This window comes from Anopheles arabiensis, chromosome 3 (assembly GCF_016920715.1).
Source record: "Anopheles arabiensis isolate DONGOLA chromosome 3, AaraD3, whole genome shotgun sequence".
Lineage (NCBI taxonomy): Eukaryota > Metazoa > Arthropoda > Insecta > Diptera > Culicidae > Anopheles > Anopheles arabiensis.
The window spans coordinates 90,622,433-90,643,357 of NC_053518.1; the positions used below are offsets into that span (position 1 = coordinate 90,622,433).

Below are 20,925 nucleotides of genomic sequence, written 5' to 3' on the forward strand. Positions count from 1 at the left end.
ACACACACACAAAAACGGCGACGCGAGTTGATAATCGTGTCCAGCGAAGGGGACGAAAAAGTTCGCCCAGTCGGTGATTATCGGTAAATGGTGACTTTTCGGGCGGCTTTTTTATTGTTGTGGTTTTTGCTTCCATCCTGCCTTCATCCTTCCAAGCAAACAAAAAAGTAACACACTCATTTTCGTGTTGTTATGAGCTGTTATCGTGTGGCAAGTGGCGACACTCATTTCACGGCTCGGCGTGTGTGATAAATTTTCATGAGAGGGACTCCCCGTTTCGCTTCTGTTTTGCTGCTGGGCTTTTTTTTGCCTCGCAGCAGCCAGCTGTGAAATAGTAATCACTGTTAAATTAGGTGCTAAAACCGTGTCAACAAACCCTCTCCCTTTAAGGGAGGAGGGAACGTCTATCTTCTCTCCCCTCACATTCATTATCGGTACGGTTCCGATTGGATTGCTTGGACTAAATTGACCACAACCGACAGCCTCTGCCCGGCCTTTATCGGTCTGCGGGTCCAGTTTCGGGCGTCCATCCATGAAAACAGTCGAGACCACGGGGGAGACATAAATCACACATGACTTCAAGCGTCTCCTTCAGGCCGCTGATTGTGGGTTTCGTGCAATCGTGGACACACGACGATCGTCTCCCCGCCCAGCAGCTCCTCCACACCGTTTATCCGTTTATCACCCTCACTCAAACTGTGAAGGGGCTTCCGGCTCCCCTACCAAGACACGGGATATTGGGTGGCCGATTTTCACGGCCCCGTGACGCCGCTGATAGGTGACTCTGCGGGCAACCCGTTTAATGTCACTATTTATGGACCTTAAGATTTTCGGTCCAGTGCACGGGAAGATAGCATACCGGAGCATCATAGCTCGTACGGCACACACGAAGCATGGCAGAACCAATGTCTGACACCCATTCCGGGGGGAAGAGGGCATGGAAATCTTTGTCATTAATTTTGTTTTCGTACACCATTACCACTGTTATTATGATGTTTTCAGTTTATCATAAATTACGCGCGTACGCGGAAAAACTGCTGCGGTAGGGTGTGATTTCCGTCTTGCGGCCACGTCGCCACGAGCCCATAGTGCGCCGGCGAAGCAACAAAGGACGGCGGCTTTGGCTGTGCTTGGGCGACCATGCGGGGTCCGGCGCGATGTTCTCTCTCCCGGAAAGCTATGGGCCTTTTTTGCTGACCCTCCGTCATGTGCTGTTGCATTCGTTTTCATCATCATCGTGTCAGAGGAATTTTACTCTTTTTTGGAACGTTTTTTACACTGTGGAAATGAAGTACATTCCATTCTAGATAGTTAGGCTGGTATAGTGGAGTCATCAGGTAAAAAGTCATGTTAAGTGATGTTAATTTTGTAATTTGGTTACTATTTCGGTTGCGTAGGGTAATGATTATTGAGCAAATTACAACACATGGCATCAGTATTAAAAAAATAATGTTGATAAAGTAAATCCATGATTTTTTTTTTACATTTTTTTATAATTGAAACGGAATCCAAACTTCCATTCATAACAGCCTTTTGTAAATTCATTAAATGTCATTCACAATATTATCATGCAGTTTCAAATGCTGAATAAAACTGTCTACCAACATAACATCGTGAGACTCCACTCGTTTGGTAAAACAGGTAGCGCTCAGATCTAGGACACGCCCAGTCTAAGTTCAACATCTCATTCAAACCGATCTTTTCTCCCATGTACGAGAATGTCGTTTTCCTGCTGCTATACACGATAAATCTGTGTACCCCTTTCTCCGTATATCCAAGCTACTGGTAAACCAAAACCCGAACCATAGTGCTGGCAAAGCCCTTAGATAAGTAAAAACACTCCCGATTCTATCGTAGGAAACGGTATTCCATTTTTCCCTTCGCGTATCATCACCCTTCATCTTACAATTTCATTTGGATGATGTTACAAATTTTCCACATGCTTTGCCACATAAATAATACAGCTCCAACTGGTGGGACCATGCCTTAAAATATGCATCAGATATTGCATCCGAACAGCTGTTCCCCGCTGACACACAAGGGGCCGTATGATTTATGCACTGGACCATCAACCATCAAATCGCATATTAGGAAACACTACCACGAGAGTAGAGGCACACACACACACATTGCTCACTTTGTTGCTGCTGGTCACGATTCCATCCCTCCCAGTACGAGTCCATTGGCAGTAGAGTGAAGCGAACCCCGGTGCCGTTCAATCTCCATCCAGTGGTTTAGTTTTCCTTCTCCCCCCGAGCATGTGTTTCTGAGGCGGTGCCCTACCGGCGATTTTCGGACCACACCTTCACGGACACGCATCACTCCCGTTCGATGGGTGGATGAGGGAAGGCTTTTCCTTCACGCACCGGTGATGGCGCACTCGGTGACGCTTGCGTCCCAAAGCGTCCGATCTGGCAGCTCCAACCATCGAAGCAAACTGATTTCAGCATGCCGCTACTACTGCGGCCCACTCACACACACACACACACACACACACACACACACACACACACACACACACACACACACACACACACACACACACACACACACACACACACACACACAAACATACATCTTTTAATTTCTTTCCACCCTGATGCACCACTAAACGTCCGAATTGGTCGAACCGTTTCAATCCGTGTGGGTGAGGCACTGTTTCCAACATTTTTTTCTGCGCTCCACCCACTCCCATCATCGCCCAGAGGTCAGCCGCGGGGCAAGCGTTTTGTAAATGAAAATGCAAATTGCACGAGGCAGAGAACCAAATAGTTTTATTTTTCCTTCGCTTCCCACTGCCCCGGGCTCTCGGGGAAGCAGCGTTCGTGTAGTAAACCGATTTTAATTATGTCGAAATACCGTACAAATACACACACTGCAGCTGTTGCTAAGGTAACGTGCGAGCCAGAGCGATATACTAGAACTGTGCCAAGGTAGATAGATGATCGGTTGCTGTGGAAGGTGCAAGATGTAGTGCTAAACTCGTACGTAACGCATCAAGCGCATCAACAGGTGGGATGGTCTCAGACGAACATGCGTGCAACGGATACAAAGATGGTTATATAATTGATAAAAGCCTGAAGTTGAGCGAAAACAGTTCTAATAGATATTTGCAATAAGCCTTAAAGTCTTATTTAAAGTCGTATTTGCTTTAAAAATTCTATTGAACTAACAAAAATAACTGCTATTACTAGAAAGGTTAAGCATTTCCTGGTCACGGCACCAAAGCTGATTCGATCAGCCACTACCGCGAACATTAATTTCGATTTCTCACCTCACCAATTCGCATCGCATTCGCAACAACGCTCACAATAGACCGCTACCGGGCTTCCCCATACGCTGGCCGGGGCTGCTGGGGCCGGGTTCTAATCTCTGGGCGGCATCAGCCGCCGGACAAAAACCCCTGCTAAACCGGAGCGAACCCCAAAGCCGATTGTCCAATCGTCACCGTTAGAAGTTTGCTTGCCTGCTACCACACGAACAGCTAACAACAGCCGCCAGCAACAATTCGCGCAACAATTCACCAGCCCCGTTCTCTCATCCGCTGGTCCTAAGGTTGGATTGGCAATGTGCAACGGTGCAACAGTGCAGGGCCACAAACAAGGCGCGACGGGCCGGAAAATGAATGGCATTAGGTGGACGATTAATTAAAAGGAAGCATGATTGACAAATGGAACGAACTTTGTGACCGTTGTTTCTCCCTTTTTTTGCTAAACGACATGTGTGTGTGTGTGATTAATGCACCTTTGCGCGGTGGTTAGGGTGGGAGTGATCGAGGCAGGAAGTCGATCTTTTGTCACATGGGTGTTTTATAATGCGTTTGAGGATTGATTCAGTTGGCGGTTTTTTGTCCCTGTCTGTCAGCTCGTTTGTCTATCGTTTTAACGGCAACGATTCATAGAAGAAGTGATTCGTTTCATTTGTCTGGCGCACGGTTTAAAAGTAGGAAATTAAATTGTAAAAACAAGATTTTTTTTTAATATAATCAAAAAGTTCTCTGTTTCAACCTCTTCAAAACGAATAGCAAATCATATTACAAACAAATTAAATCTACTCGACAATTACAACTGCAGCTCACCAACAACGCCCTTCGCCAACCAATCAGCAGCCCCTGAGAACCGCAACCGAACCGATCGGTCAATTAAAGCACAGCCAAATGACAAACACAACACACTTCCACAAACCGGCAACGCGTATCCTGCTGCGTGCGAAATGCTCGACTTTTTCCTATCGGTGCGCGGTATGAAATAATGGAACGCCCCAGGGGGAACGCGCGTTGGCTTTCCCATAATGGAGAGGGAAAACAACAAATATTCGCTACCAGAACTCGCAGCGGGACGTCACCGACTGCGCTAGCGGCTTTTTCGGAGCAGGAAAATAATAGTAAAACTGGAGGGGTGTGTGTGCGTGCATGTGGAAAGCACCCCTTCCTAATTACGCCTCAACCTCTCAAGTACCTTCGATGGGACTTTGCCATTCCCGAATGCGTAGTATCGTGCAAAATGGCGTCCGTTAGTAAAGCGCTGTCTGAAAGCTTGAGGTCAAAAGGTTACGATAAGATTTTGTTCGCGATTTCTCGCCCGGCGCGGTTGTCGTCAGCTGTCAGCTTCCTTGCCGCTCATAACATATGCGACACCGCGCGGATGCATTCTGGAGGGAACTCTGGTGACCATTGTTTATCGACATTGTTCTCAACAACGTCCAAACATTTCCCTATCGAAAGAAGCATATGGAGGGAAGCAACGAAAGGCCAAAAACAACAAATCCTGCGCCAGTTCCACTCTCCGCGCCAGAAACAATGCCATTCGGGGGAAATAATGAACGGCGGAGTGATTTTTTTTTGTTTGATTTCAACGCTTCGGGGTCCTAAAAACTGTCCAGCTGCCGCTACCAATCGTCACAATTATTCGCGTGCGCGATTCCAACATCGAGATGCACTCAAATCGATCGGTAACGAATCATTTTACCCCAGCGGCGCAAGAGTGCTAGAGGTGTGCACTTAATTTTGTACCCCCTTCGAGCTCAATCACATTTCTGCCGAGTGTAGACCGAGAGTGAGATTAGCGCCACACACTGTTTGAGGTCCACTCGAGCCGGGCCGAAGAGACCGCGAACGTGAGCTTGATGGAAAGAGATTCCTCGGTCGGGATTCCTTTATTGATTGCAACCGCCGGCTTTTGGCGCAAGAGGCACTGAGGCTCTGAGGTTACTGATATTGATTCTGCTTTTAAAGTGCGTCGATTCTATCGATTGCCGCGCGCGGCATCGCGTCAAGTGATGAGGAAACTTATCGGGCTTGAAGATTTGCTATCAATATGCTTCCGGTAGAGCTATCTACCACGATGGAGGGATTGTTTATTACCGTGAGAAAACGAACCTAGAAACGATTGAACTTGGGACGTATTGCTTCGGTTGTTTTCGTGCTTCATCTGGAGTATCTTCAAGATGTGGGGATATTGGAATATTGGAAAGAAGTCGTTGCCCAAAAAGTTTTTGGAAACATTCAGCAAATGACGTCGTGTTTTCTGTAACTCCTCTCAATCTCCTAACTACGTCATCGAAAAGTAAATACTATATACCTGAAACCCTCCAAATCAAACAACTGCAAGCTTCATTGATCATTGGCCACTTGAACGGAGCAAACAGCATTTTTCCGAACCATTCCTGTTCACCCGACAGCAGCTGAAACCGGTAAGGATTTCAGACACAGCAGCAGCAGCAGCAGCAACAGACACTACGAATAAGAAAGAAAGGCGACAACAAGCACCAGCAACAGCAGCAGCAGCAAAAGTTGGACAGGACAGAAGAAAAAAAAACAACCCAACACACCAAAAAAGGGCACCCAGGCTCCCATTTCTCAAACGGACGGTGGGGTGTCAGGGACCGGGGGCAGGGATGGAAAGATGCAAAAAGAAAAGGAGTAGCCAATATCTGCCCTGACATCCGAAGGATATATGTCACACGGCATTGATTTATGCTCGCGCAACAGCCGACTCCTTGCCGCGGTCCGGACCGATTCTCCGGTCCGACGTATGGGATATGTATATGCATGGATGCGCACATCTACATACTCACCGTGGCAGCTCCAACGATGCCCACAAACATCCACCCAAAGCCCTGAAAGGACCCCGAAGGAATCGACATCGAGCGTTGCGTATGCGCTTTTGGCGTTTGCCGCCACCGTACGAACGCAAGCACAGATCGGTACGGCAAACGGAGACGGAGATGGTGATGATTGTGGGAGACGCAAAATCACGATGACACAACGGTGTTCCCGCTTGTAGCCGGGGGAGGATGGTGGAGATTTGTGTGTTCAAAGGAGATTACAGAATGGAAGCCGCTTCTTGGCTTCAGCTCGACAAACTCTTTTCACCCAGCAGCAGAACGGAGAAGCGGCAGGCAGGGCTGCGGTTCCTGAACATAATAAGAAGGCAATAAGCATACACCAAGCCCCCGAACGGTGGGCACCGAGTGGACCGTGGAGGAGGCTAGAATGCGCGCACGATTATTTGAATTGCCAATAAGCGAAATGGTCGCAACGCGTGCGCACACTCGCGATCCCCTTGCTTTCTTGCTCTTTCTTTCTTTGGTATTCTCTTTCCGCTTCCAACAGGGATGCAAGAGCTCCACCCGGAGGGGTTCCCCTTTTTTGGTGGAGAAAGATCGCAATCGCCCAACGGACACACCGAACACTGTACCGCACCACATCGGTGAGGGGGGGGGGGGGGGGTGGGGAGCCAGAGGCAACCAGATCGCTGCTCGATCGACCAAAAACCTGCGATGATCCTGATCCTGATGGTGCTCTTTCGTCCTTCCAGCCGTTGATCGGCAAAAAACTTGCCCAGAAGATACAAACAAAAAGCGACTTGGCAAAGAAAATTTTTATGCTACAGTTTTTCCTCCTCTTTTTTGTTCCCTTCGTGTGTGTGTGTGTTGTTTGTTTTTACTGTTCAGTTTTCCTCTTTTGCTTTTTATGCTCAATACCTTTTTTTTTGTTGCTCTGTTTATTGTTGCTTTACGGTTTATCTCCAACGAAAAAAACGAGTATTTCTGTTACATTTTTTGCCTTCGTTTTGTTTCTTCTCTTGAAACACCCTCCCTCTTTTAGTGCTCCGTTCTTTATGCGCCCACAGGATTTTCTAGTTCTGCCCCGAGCACCACGGACACACTGAAGCACGGTGACAACGGTGTGCCGGTTTTTTTGTTGTGTCTCTTCTCTCTTTCATTTGATATGCTCGTTTGCCGCAAAAATATGGACGAAGTTGGAGTCGGGAGGCGCAGATTTTATGCTGATTTTATGTGTGTGTGTGTGTTTGCGTGCGCGGCATTGCGTTCAAAAGAGGAGACTGGAGGAAAGGGCGGTCAAAATATGCGCAAAATCCTGTGCGGCGTTCAGGTTTCCCCACGCCCAGCCCTTTTGGTAGGCAGTCCACGGTGCAAAGGGAATCGGTTGATCCCTTGAGCTTGAAGTTCGAGATCGGCCCCACGTCCGCAGGATCCATCGATACCAGGAAGGGGCCGTGGACGTGACGTGATATGTATATGCTACATATTTCAGTGATTGGAGGTGGAATCGGAACAGACAACGGACGGGACCAATTCCAAATCTAGACGAGATTTATGGTGATACGGGACAGCGATCGAACCGGCAGCAACAGCAGCAGCAGGCCGTTATGTGTCCGTCGTCGAGAGGGTGACGAGATCGAGAGAATGTCCACACGGCACAGCTTGTTCCCGCTGGACTGTTTATTAGCTGTGGTCCTCAGTTCCAAGAGACCGGCAAAGCGTAGAAGGCTGTGGTTTATACGTTTGCATTTCAAGAATTGCTTAGAACTACGGTCCCCCCAAAACATTGGCTCGATTCCTGGACCGTAGAGGTAGAATGCCGACAAAGGTTCTCCCGAAACGATTTAAGGTTCTCCTACGGCCAACTTCTAACGGGGAGTTGACTGTTTTTGGGGGTTAATGCGGCGTTTGTGTGATTCTTGTGAAAAGTAAACAACACAAAGATCCCGGGCCCTGGCGTAAAGATATGGCAACGTTGCGCGGTCGTCTCATTTGACTGCGTTCTACGGGGATTACGGTTGGTCCTGGTGGGCCCACACGTCCACCCCTAAGCGATCGTCGTCACCTTCAAATGTCTCGGACACGCTCAGCTGACTCCCCCGTGTGTCGTCCGTGTCTGTCTTCTTGCATGCGGGTCACAAAGAAGCACAACCAAAGAACAACCTGCCACAACTAGGGGTCATCGTGCATGCACACAGACAACCAGCAAGGGAAGAAGAGGTCGCCCCGTCTTGCTCGAAAAGCCGGACGACCCATCCATCCGGGTTTCCCGTTTTCGCGTGAGACGCACTACGCACCGCACACAGCCAAAAGCAGCAGCAGCAGCAGCAGCAGCAGACTGGCAGCGACGTCTCTCGTACCGCATCACCAAGCGCACCTTCACGGACTCATTTCCGATCGCTATTAACACTTCCGGTGGAGGTATTCGTGCTTGTGTGCTGTCGATCAGGTACGATAGAGAAAATACCTAAGCAACTATGCAAAGCGGACACACCGAGCGACAACAGCGTAGAGAACAGCACTTGCATAATGGGGGAAACAAGAGTGGAAGTCAACATTCTACCACGTACCGATCGTCGTACGTATATTATTGCCTTCGAGGTGTTGGAAGTTATCGCTGGTCTGATGATGATACCACGATGATGTTTGAGCCAACTTGTTGGAGTGTTTTTATCACCTCTCTCCCCCGTGTTTCGTATCGCTAACACACGGAGAGATTGATGGGTGTTGCCTCCGGTGGTGCCTTCTACGACTATCAGCAGCGTAGAAAAAATACGATAATGTGAGCAGATTTACATACACTTCAATCACAAAGGTGGCTTCCGATATTCCGTAGCCTTAGGTTGTTATTCATCATAAAGTCACAAATATCTTTGATTTTCAAATTTCAAGTTCACATGCACCTCGGTTCGCAAGTTGAAGAGTGTTTTTGTTATTATTTCTCCAATCATCTTATCGGCAAAACCCTTCCTCAGTCTATCCACACAACGAGCATGCTGAAGTGCTTTTCCACACTTCTTGTCACCAAAGAAATTACGGCCCCGTCTCGATCGCTCTTAATAAACCTTCTCGGGCTCGCCCATATCAGCTTCAATCCTCCGGCAATCGAGGGGATTTATTTTGAGCCAAGGATTAACCCTGCACTGCACTTCAATCGATTGGCAGCCCATTTGGACGTTGGAGTACCACCGCTGGGACCGGACGTCTAATCACGGTTCGGTCCTAAAATATCTCCGCACGCCACCTGCTGCCTAGAGGAGCTATCGAGTGCACGGGAATGATTTATGACCACACAAAACAGCCGGTGATGGTTTGCGAGGCGGCTGATAGTAGCGCCTCGTGGTACGATTACCTGATATCTGACGTCCGTGACGTCACAAGCATTACGTCCGGTCGGGTGACCAAGTCAAACTCGCCAAGGAATGTAAACAGCTCTTCCAAAGCGTCAAGAAGACACTGGCACCGAAAAATAAAGAACGAAAGGAAGGAGAGAACGAAACCTTAACGGTCACAAACAGATAAAGATCTCACTTCGGAATGTCATTTTATCGATGCGACACACGTGTTATCGGTGTCATTAAGCAATTGCGGCGGCAATTGCAACCGAATCCGATCGCATCGGACGATCTTGCCGATGCTGGAACGTTGAGAAGGCCATCAAAGCGAAAAGAGAAGCAATCGCTGTGGGGAATTTAAAAGGGAGGAAGCTCCAGAAATAGCGATCAATCATGCGATATTCCGAGAGTGAATGTGAAGCAGGAGGAAGAACGGAACAAAATACATGAAGGTATTTACTGGAGTTAAGTAGTGCAAAACATTCTTTATATGTGTTTTGTTTTACAGATCTTGCTACATTTTCTCTTATTTTACAGAAATTTAACGTAGCTTTAACACTGTTATAAATGCATAACACAAGTTTCAAAGATCACATTAAATGCTCCCTCCCAAAGATTCCAAAGTAGTTCTTTGGCTCACGCAAGTAAAGGGGTAGAAAAAGGCAGAGGAGCGTCACTTTTGAACGCCCGCTACCCCTTTTGGGCATGTCGTCATCCTCAAAGTGCCGTCAACCGGAACGGAAATGGTCAAAACCAAACCCACCCCGGGGTGCTATGCCAGCAGCACAGTCGAGCCCATTCGTGCGGAAGAGAGCCAAAGTACGAGTCATCGTGGTATGTAAAACAGGGGAGCAAACAGCTTGAAATGGGACCAAACTACTAGTGGAGCTAGTGGAAAGTGGTTGTAGGATGCTTCTTCTTGTATTGCACAACTACACGATACTTTGATTTTATATGTTCATGTAGTTCATACACAAGATAGGCAAAATTAATACAAATGAATCCTAAAGACGAATAAAGGATGAATAAACGAGTTTTTTGTAGCTCTCAATCAACACGCGCTCTAACCGAGTAGAACTAATAATAATGCATAATTTGCCCGTCCTTTAAGCTCACCCAGAATGGGAATAATTTTACAACAAGCGCAATCGAAATTTAGCTATATGCTTCCCCTACCATCATCATCATCATCATCAAACATGGAGTAATCTTCCCCGGGCGGGAAAGGGATGTGTCTGTGACGCATCGCTTCACCTTCAAAATGCCACTGCGCAACTCCCCTACGTCTCCGAGCGAATGAAGGAGACAATCTAATTTACGCCTACCTATAAATTGTCCAAAATAATAGCACCGAGCAAGAACATGAAACTAGAGCCTGCAAAAAAAGCAATAGGAAACATGTCACTTCATAAAAGACCGAAAAAGAAAAACAAGCCCCAAGCACAGGCGCGCCTCAACGGGCTGCTAAACTTCTGCCGACGAAATTGCTCCATTACCTGGGTTTTGAGCGTTTCGATGAGCCAAAATGTGAGGGTTTTTTTTGCTTGCCAAAGGGGTTGCACAGATCACGGTTCCCTTCCACGCGGGATTAAATTGAGTGAAACACTTTCAATTTTGTGTTTTTTCCTCTGCACATGTCAGCAAGCCAATGGCCTCCCGGTCCAACTACCAACTGGTAAAGGACAATTAATTTATACCGAACCCTCCGCAACAGCCGTCTACAATTTTCGACGAGACGGGCAGCAAAAAGAAGAAGAAAAAAAAGCGGGGACACTGTACTCATCTGCATGGCGGGTAATCACATCCAGCCCGGCGAGTCTGGTTTGCTCGTTAGAGTGACAGCCGAAGCGCGTCCTGCCTATTTTTGTGTTGGTGGCAAACAAGAAAACACAGGGTCGTCACCACCACGTCGGTGCTGTTTGGGTTCCCGCCTCCCCTCCCAGTAGCAGCCGGTATCCTTGTACTGTACGATGTAGCTGAACTCGAGCAAACACACGCAGCAATCATCTAACTATGAAGCGATTAGATTTGCCACGCAACTGTGACAAACTGCCGAAGCAGAGCTAATGCTCGCCCACACACACACACACAGCCACACAGCCACAGGCAGCCTCAGTAGAGGTAATCGTTTTAATAGTAAAAGTGAGAAAGTTTTACCACTTACCATCGGTAAGAGAGTGCAGTGTGTCGTTTCTGCGACGCATTTCAAGGGTAGCGACGGCCTTTTTTGAGAATGGTTGTGAAGTGAAAGTTTTGCGCAAAACCGTTTTGTCTTTAACCTGCACTAATGGGTGCATAATGGATGATGGTGGCGTTACTTAAGCTGGGGAGATGTGACGTGACTGGAGCTGGATGCATGTTAGATGCAGCCAATTTGAAGGTGAACTAAAGCACAATGCTGTGTGTATAGCAAACTTCTCCGAAGCGGATAACTTGTTAGTTGGCATAGCAACCTGTTGCTGATTGCTTGATCCTCAGTAGAATATTCTAAGCTATATTTCCAAAGATACTTGGTAGTTTGCAGGGTTTGTTACCTTCAAAATAGAAAATAGCCCCACAGTTTGAATGTGACGTTAAGGCCGGGCTACATTGATCGTACTCGCAAGCGTAATTTCGATTTTCACTAGCGCGTACGATCGAGTACGAGTACGATCAATGTAGCCCGGCCTTTAAGTCACATAACATTCATCACAAAAGCAAGGCAAGGCAATACGACATAATTTTACTCAGATTTGTGAAAAGATTCCATTATTCTGAGTTAGGGAGCAAGAAACTCTATACGTAACATGTGCAGACAACTCCATAGTAAAAAAGGACTTGTCAAACCAATCAAAAGGGCAATCATTAGCTGAAAATGACGAAAAATTTGCATATACTGCGAGTAAATTGAGTTTGGTCCTTCGAGCCGGATTATTGTTGCAATCCCTACAAAATCGCTTAAAGCACAATATTCTTTGCTTATTTCTTTCACTTTTTATTTAACATTACAGCATCCCAGCTGTACTTTCTACACTCACACATTCTTTCCCATTTCAGGTATTAGAATCACAGCTGCGGGCATTCCTTCCGTCGCCCAGAAACTCCCCTCTCAAGCAAGATAACCTTCGTTACGCATGATTTACTTATCTAGCGAGAAGCAATTTCAGCTTAAAATATCCTCCCCACCTCGCATTCCTGCCACTGCACACTATTAGAACGACAGCCACAATCGGGCGGCGGAATGCTCGACTACACATGTCACCTTCGGAGAGGGCAAAAAATAAAACTCCACGGGCCCGCGAAAGGCTTCCTCTCCCTGCTGCCATTCCGGTGGCAGTGACGTTATCGAGCGCCACCACCCGAGCAGCCGCGCGACGCATTGAAGGCGCATGTACTTTTAAAATACCGACAAGATTGACTACGCTTGCTCGCGGGTGTACACCCCTTTAAAGGGGTACTGCCTCGGTGGGGCCTAATCTCGTACGGCTCGCCGGGAGCTACTGAGAGCCAGCAGCCACACATGAGCGAGAGGAAGAAAAAAAAGGCAGGCAAAAGTTGGTATCCTTCCCACCCCACTCGTGACCGGTTGAGCATTTGGCTGATCAAAGAAAGCACTTAAGTTATTAAAATTATTATCAACGTCCTATAATCTTTGCTTCCTCCGTTCCGCATTGCATGCTGCATCGTCTTTCCCATCGCCTTCGAGGGTGTGTGTGTGTTTGCAAGGTGCGGGTTTTAGCTTCTTTTGGGATGCTGCCGTTTGCATCCTTTCTGATCGTACCTATTTGTGTGTTTTAGTTTTTTGCCTTTCTTGTCGTTGATTTTTTTTTTTGTTCTTCGCTCAAACCCTTCAGTTATTATCAGCCGTACAGGAGTACGTTGTCTTGTGTGTGTTTTTGTGCTTCTGCTAGGGTTTATTTTTTCTTTCGCTCTTTTCATACCCAATCTCGAGTGTTTTAAGCTTGTCTTACTTTGTGCACTTTACTGTACTGCAACTGGTTTTGCAACTTTTATCCCGCATTTTTTGCGTTCGGTTGGTTTTGTTTTTTTCATCTCCTGTTTTTATGTTTGTTTTCTATGCTTGTTGGTTAATGTGTTTACTTCTCTTCTTCTTCTTCTTCTTTTTTGTTTGCTTCTCTTTTATTCAATCATTTTTTGTTGCTGATCCTCCTCTTTAGTCACCTCTATTGGAGCGTTTTTATTGATGCTCTTTCACCGCGCGGCTGCTTTCTTCTTGTGCGAGCGCTCGCGCGTGTTTTGAGATACAGCGCTAATATCTAGTTTTGCGATCCAATTCAAATCCTTCGGAGGGTTTCGTGAGCGTTTGTGTGTGTATGTGTATGATGGTGCAAGTAGTTGGTGCATTTTTTTCTGTTCCTTTGCTCTTTCTTCATTCATTTATCCCTCAGTGTAGCTTCACTCACCTCTGACTCCCCCAATAGAGGAAGGAAAAAAGGGGGATATTGGTATAACAAACAGCTCGGCCGATCCGCGGAAGCCGCGAAACTTGTTGCCAAGATCGCGAAAGATCGCACCGCTTAGAGTTGGAGCGCTGGAGGAGTGGAACGGGTGGTCGCAAGTGACGACAACTGGACGCCCTTCGGATAAATGTTTCCCTCTCAATCTCACTCCCTCACTCTAGCTCGGCGGGAAGAGAAGGCTAAAGCGTAGCGAGAAAAAAAAAGCGTGCGCTTATCCAAATATGGACACGAGCTTACAACCTTCCCTTTAAAGCGCGGCAAACCGCGCATAAACACACAGACACACAGCGTTCGATAAGCTTAAAATCGTCGTCGTCGGCGGTGGCGGCAGTATTAAATCGGGCGTGCGTCTCTCGATCCCCTTTTTCGTTCCGTTTGCTTATCCCATCTCCAAAGTGTTCTTCACCAGCGTTCAATCGCGTCTTCTTTTTTTTTGCAACCTGAAATCGCGCTTATTCTGTGCAATTACTGGTTCACTTTATAAATTAAAAGCGAGCAAAATGAAATCTCGCGACGTGTGGGAATTTTTCGGTTCAATTCCTTGGCTGGCTTGGCTGGAGAATAGAAACTCGCGATGTTTTCTTTACTTATTAATTATTAGCGTGTGTGTTTTGTCGTTGATTTTTTGTATCATACGCTATCTGCTCCTCGGGAAGACGCACCCGGAGGGATAGCCAAAAAAGGGGCAACAATCATTGTATATGCAGAAGGAGAAAAATTAACAGGGACAGTAGGGGAAAAAAGGCGTAAAGAGCAAACTCTGGAAGTAAACGTGCGAATGGGATGCATCTTAATTAGCGTCACTCGCCAACAAACTCCGGCTGGTGGGGGTTCGTCTCTTGTTCCCCTTTTTTCCCTCTCTTAGCTCATCTTTTTCTGATTTGTTGCCTTTATTTATTTATTTCAACGTTTTCGTCGCATTGCAATGTTGTTGTTGTTCCACTTTCTCACTCATCGCTCATTGTATTTAATTTCGCCTTTGGGCTTTGGGTTGGTTGGCATTCTGACGCCGCTTTCTCAGCCGCTGCTAAACTTGCTAATTCATCAACCCAAGCAGCATATTTTAAACGTTTGTCAAAGGCCTCCCCCCCCCACACACTGACGGCAACTTTCTCCCCTTGTTTGTGGGGTTTTTAATTTTTGGCTTTTGGGGAGACCGATTATAAACGCCCGGTAATGAGTCTGTCAAACGAGGAGGAGGATGCTGAGTGCAAATTAAAATTCTATCAACTCTCTCTCTCTGATTCGCTGGTGCAATTTTGGGAAATAGTTATGATTTGCACAGCATATGAAATGGGTGGCGAAAGTGATTGCAGTGCATTTATTTAAAAAAAATTAGATCGTTTTGTGCTCAGACAAGCAAGAGTTGAAAGCTTTTTGTGGCACTCAAGTCCACTCTGTGCCTTCTACAAGCCTACCAACGCTCACATGCACTTCAGTGCGTCGTTTCAGTCCATCCACGATCGCAACCGCGATCGATTTGATGAATGAAACTTGTTCGAAATCAATCAATCAAAAGACCTGTGCTGTGCTGTGCTGTGATCGCTGACGCACTTGGTGTGGCACCGGAAATCGCCCATTTCGGCCGGACCACACCCACCCAACGATCAACGCGGATTCCTGCTGGCTTTGCCGTCGTACAACGGAGGGGTTTTTTGGGTGTTTTTTGGGTGTTCACACCCGAGAGCCCCAGAACGACATGGGCAACACAGAAAAAAAGCTGCCACAGCGCATCGTCTGCTCCGTCATTCTCGTCATCTGCATGCTACGGTGGGACGTGGCCCGGTCCAGAACATCAGACAAAAGGAGGAGCGGAATAAAGAAGAGGTGCCATTTGACGAAAGATCAAAGATCGGAGAGAAAATTTGTCAGGCGCGCACGTCTACGATCACTTTTTTTGGTTCGTACTGGTTCAGACGCAAATGCTCTTCTCAAGACGATCGGGGCCGATCGATCGAGCGTGGGTGTAAATTGCCGAGACCTTCGGGACACCGGGACACACAGGGGTCGCTCGTACAGCGCCACGCCACGAAACCTGTAATTCAAAAATTCGTGCCCAGCCACGGCAAGCGTCGCTCTTTGCAGTCTGGCATCGAACGGATCGATCGGTGTGCAGGGAGGATCGAGAGAAGCCAGGGTTAGGTTGGTGTTTTAACCCTTGGAGATCAATTTATAAATGGTAAGAGATGAATAAAATTCCCTCTTATCCTTTGATGATGTTGAAAGCAATTTTGAAGCAGATTTTAATGGTATGAAATACTAAATCTCTTTCCTTTTTTTGCTTATTTGTATTCATTTTTAAGCTCAAATTTTGAATTAAAAACACCTTGATGCATTGAAAATAAATTAAAAAGATGAAGGTACAAGTGGGCTAGTAAGGGTTCCCCACGGAAAGACCTTAAAGTTGTCTCCCCTCAAGGGTTCGTAATCACTTCCGCCGAGCCACTTCCCTTTGCTCGGGGCCGTAAAGTGTGATTGTCGCCGTGCTTGGTGATGCGCAACTAGCATCATCACATAACGCACACGCAGCTCGCACCGACCACCGATCCCTCTGGTGCCGGAAAAGGGGACCAGGGCGAAGCGTAGTGTAAGAAAATTATACAAATTATCTTTTATAAGCTCCAATGAAATGTTTGTTTTTGCTACGTTTCTCCTCTAACGCTGTGACGCTTCTTCTTGCTCCCTTTGCATCGCAGCTCCGTCATCTTCGCACTTCCGTCGAAGGATCGCGTAGCAAGATCGTTACCGTGCGCTTTTGACATACGTACACACACACACATACTGATCTGTATCCGTGACATGATGTAAATACAGCACATCATCATCATCATCCTCGACATCATCTTCCAAACGGCAAACGACGAAAACTGCATCCAAACCTACCGCCTGTTCGTGCAAATGCGCGTGCTCTCCACATCGTGATGTCACATGATTATCGCGCACCACACACACTTACACGCGTTATAGGATACTTTCGGAAAGGTAGGGAGTACGGGCCAGAGCTGAGGGGGGAAATTTGGATGCAAATTATACCCTACGGTTTAAAGTCTTAATTTGAGCATAAGCTCTGGTACGATCGAAGCTCTAACGAAAGTGCGCTCTGGTGCGGGGTTTTTTTATTTACATTTCCTTCACTCCTCAATGCTCAATCGTCTTCCTTCATCTGCAGGTTCGTCATCGCTCTTATGAAGGGGGAACCTTAGGAATCTTCTCTCCACCTCGTGCGAGCTTTATTGGTTTCCTTCTATTGCGTCTCGTTCGCAGCTTCGCGATAGGAACGAGGGCACACCACAAAAGGCACCAGCAACGCCGAGCGCATTTCGCAAGATAATTGAGATAATGCAGCCGAGCAATCTGCAGGAAGAACTTTGTTGCGCGCCTTGAACCAGAGACAGAGGCAGCGGTACAGAGGTTTGTGGGGTTTTTTGCTAGTTCTTGCCCGCTAGAAATGCCTCTGGGAAGCGTTCTACCCATTTGCGACACTAATTTTATGAACCATAATAGAGTGTCTGCCCGCTGGCTCGTTTAGTGGTCGTTATGGATCGTAAAAAAAGGTTTCACGGCACTTTCGAGATAGGAGGGCACGCGGTACTGTGCCGCTTTAAGCTGTGCCCGGGCAAATTGATATTCAAATACTAGGATGCAACGCAGCCACAACCTCTTTCCGTCGGCATTATTGCTATCATTTTTCCGCGCTCCAGCCGAGTAGTGCTCTCAAACCCTTGGAAAAAGGAACATTTAATTTCATCATCAACAACATTAGCACCGTCATGTAACAACTCCCCCCCACTCTCTCTGCCTCTTCGCCGTTTTTCCTCCCTGCACCATCGTCACTGCTGCCGCCGTAGTGTACCCCGGAAGTGCATCACAGCTTTGCGCGATTCGATCTGCGCGGTTGCATTTGCTCTACGCGTCACCACTCGCAAACACCGCGCGAAACAAAGCCGAACCAACCGAACGGAAACGAATTAACATTTTGCCGCACTGACGTACGGACAAGTGTCACCCTTTGACACGCTTTCGTCTTCGTTTGCGCAGTTGTGTGGATGATGCGTTTTTTTTATTGATTGCGTTTAAAATGTTGAACTTAAACTAAATTAGGTGAAACATTTCAACACACACTCACTTGTAATGGTTGTATCCGGCATCACCACCACGCTCACCGTCCGACTCCATCGTGCTGTGTAGGGTTTGTTGTGATTGTTTTCTGCCTTCTGAGTTCACGCAGTAGCCGTGGAAATTGGTTGCTATATATTCACGCACACACACTGCAGCACCACTTGGAAGGATTGTGTTACCGCAAAATTGCACTTCCGGTTTCACTATATTTCTTCTCACAAAAACATTCACTAACCACTTTCACCGATCCTTTAGATTTATATTATTTTGTAGTATATAAGAAACACACGCGTTTTGCATCAACTTCATAGGTTGATGTTGTATCACCTTAATTGTGTTGTTTTTTGGAAGTTTAAATTGCACTCTTAATACAACACACTTTTATGCACGTACATTCACACTGGTTTAGGATCTGTTCCCCACGCAACCCTTACACGCAGAGGGGAAAACCCACCCTTGATAGGTTCACTGGAAAAATTCCCTCAATTAAGTGATCTTCATTTTCCTTGTGTTTTTTTCTTCACATAATTAAATTTTCTTAAAGAAATTTTTCACTTCGATGCCACCCACACTGTGGTCTAGTTCGGCCAAACTCTTCCTAGGGATCCTCCACCACCGAAGGAACTAATCTCAATGATTCACACTGGCTGGCCGCAGACACGATTTACACGACGGGCGACGAACAACAAATAACAACGAGCGACGCAGCAGCAGAAAAGCGTGTGCGTTGCGTGCGCGAGCTGCTCCGTGAGTAACGAGTGAGTGAAGCGCCTCACCCAAAGGCGGACTGCGGTTTCCTGCCGCTTCCAAACGAGCGAGCAAAGAGAGCGGTTGTGCAACGTGCGAGCGAAAAGCGAGACGGATAGATCGGACCAGTGTTGTGCAATAGAGAGCAAGCCACTTGCGCACACCTGAGCTCACAGGTAAGCGGAGCTGCGTGCGCAAAGGAAAGAGCGATGGTAGCTCGCGAGAGCGAGAAAACAAGCGACCTAGAGCGAAGAGGAAAGGTATAGCTTGACGCTGTTCGAGTGGATGCGGAAAGGGATAAACTCGATATCACTGCCGACGGGTGTAGCGCTCTATCTCACAGTGCCGGATGGATGGTTTCTCCCTGTTGTTCGCCGCTTGGTTCACGTAAAAAGTAAATCACACCATGTTGTTTTGATTTCAGGTAACCGAAAATCAATGTTTGCTCGAGCTTTATTGTGCTATTTGGGAAAGATCAACATTTGAACTTGCGTTGATTTATCTTACTCTTCATGTCAATTATCTTTTACACTCCACACTAAATTTATGAATCTTTTTTCTTCTAACTCCCACCATCGATTCGCTTCAAATTGGTAAGAATCCAATTTTTGTACTCTGATACCCGCATCGACATACCGGCCTTGCCCGTGCTCATACCACATTTGGGACCGAAGCTGACCACACCGACCAAAAAGAATCGACCATCCTTCAACTGCAGTATCGGAGCACCCGAGTCACCTTGGCAAACGTCCTGGCCGGCTTGCACACCAACCGTACACATGACACTGAAGAGCATGGATGCGTTAAATCGTTGCCATTTTCTTAGCTGCTCGCCACATTCCTCCTGTTCGATTACATTGAGCGCCACGATTCGTTTAGAATCGCTCATTGTACCTAAAATATTGACAAAGAATCTTTATTATATCTCTGCCAAAATCCATTTTTTTTACATTTATTGTACCTTGTTGGTATTCACCCCAACCGAGCGAAAGCACTCGTGAGTCATTCGCTAAACTTTCGTCAAACAGATAGTCCAAAGGTAGACAGGCGGGTCTGACATCATCTGTGAATTGAACGGCTTCGTTAACCCTGATGAGTGCGATATCATTCAATCGGGCATGAGAGTTATAATCCTGATGGACGATCAGTTCTGCTGCCCGCCGTTCCTGGCACACACGATCGGCTAGACACTGAGCCAGCGTACTGATCAAGAACAGTCCGAAGTACAGTTTGATACTACGAAGGAACAGGAACAGGAATATCGTTAGGAAGTTCTTCGAACATCGAAATCCGTTCTTTACTTACTTTTCCAACTTCAAGTTGTGGACACAGTGTGCTGCGGTTAGGACGTACCGTTCGTGGATCAAGGTTCCCACACATCGTCCCTTGGTGGTGCTCTTCGGACGCTGAATCTCCAAGTAAACGGCCCACACGTGGATGTTATCATCGTCCTCAATGTCTGACCAGACGTTCCATGAAGGCCGCTGTTCACCACAACGTGCCGGCAACACATCCTTAAAGTGGTCCAAACGGATTGTGGTGCTTCTTGTACGCACGGTAGTAGGCGTCCGTCTTCTCGCCGTTGTGCTGCGTTGCGTAGTAACTCGCACACGAGTGGGTCTTCTCGTGGTCGCAATAGGCGTAGTGCTTGCTGCAGTGGTAGTAGTGGGTGCTACACCACTGTTCAGTGTACGTCTTGTTGGCGTTGATTGCGCGGATTCACAACAAACCTGAAATGATCAGAAACATTGCACATGACGTCACTGATACGACGCTCGTCTCCCTTCGGCAGCACACATACGATCGGGTCGGATGAGCTCTCATCACTTTCGCAGGCACGCAACACCGCCCTTATCTGTTGCGTTTCCCACGAATATAGCACATTTCGGGTCGTCAGCTCCACTATCTTGGAACACTCGCCAATACGGATGCACCGTCCGGAACTCCCATTCGCTAGAATGCACGCCTGATTCACTCGCCGCTGTCCGAAGGCAACACCAACCAAAAATAGCATCAGCCACCAAAACTTGGTTATGTGTACCATTTGTGACGTTTTTGGAAGGCTAGAGGGCACCATTCTCCATGCAACACAGTTCACGGTCACTGCTTCGATTAACAAGCTAGAGACGCTTCGTTCGGAATACTTCCGATCGATCGTGCCTTTAATGGCAAACTGGACGCTTATCTGGAGCAGCAGA

The 20,925-nt window shown here is 47.1% G+C and overlaps 2 protein-coding genes across 2 annotated transcripts in view; both read right to left on the reverse strand.

The window, feature by feature from the left end:
- Nucleotides 1–18,727, reverse strand: part of LOC120902051 (putative transcription factor SOX-15) — a 52,662-nt gene extending 33,935 nt beyond the window's left edge. Inside the window, exon 1 of the mRNA XM_040310529.1 lies at nt 17,988–18,727. Coding sequence (XP_040166463.1) covers nt 17,988–18,037 — 50 coding nt within the window. The 5' untranslated portion in view covers nt 18,038–18,727. The remainder of the gene's footprint in view (nt 1–17,987) is intronic.
- A 409-nt stretch (nt 18,728–19,136) lies between these two features.
- On the reverse strand, nt 19,137–20,903 carry LOC120902214 (phenoloxidase-activating factor 1-like). Its single transcript, XM_040310777.1, has 4 exons — nt 20,529–20,903; nt 20,033–20,457; nt 19,689–19,963; nt 19,137–19,621 (listed from the first exon to the last, which is right to left on the reverse strand). Exons 1-4 carry the CDS (start codon nt 20,802–20,804, stop codon nt 19,290–19,292), a joined length of 1,308 nt encoding a protein of 435 aa, XP_040166711.1. The 5' UTR covers nt 20,805–20,903; the 3' UTR covers nt 19,137–19,289.
- Between the last annotated feature and the right edge of the window lie 22 nt (nt 20,904–20,925).

Coding starts and splice junctions, on each gene's coding strand:
- LOC120902214 (XM_040310777.1), bottom strand. CDS start 20,804: ATGGTGCCCTCTAGCCTTCCAAAAACGTCACAAATGGTACACATAACC. Junction 20,458..20,528: donor AGAGCTCATCCGACCCGATC/GTATGTGTGCTG, acceptor TGATCATTTCAG/GTTTGTTGTGAATCCGCGCA. Junction 19,622..19,688: donor TTGGGGTGAATACCAACAAG/GTACAATAAATG, acceptor TCAATATTTTAG/GTACAATGAGCGATTCTAAA.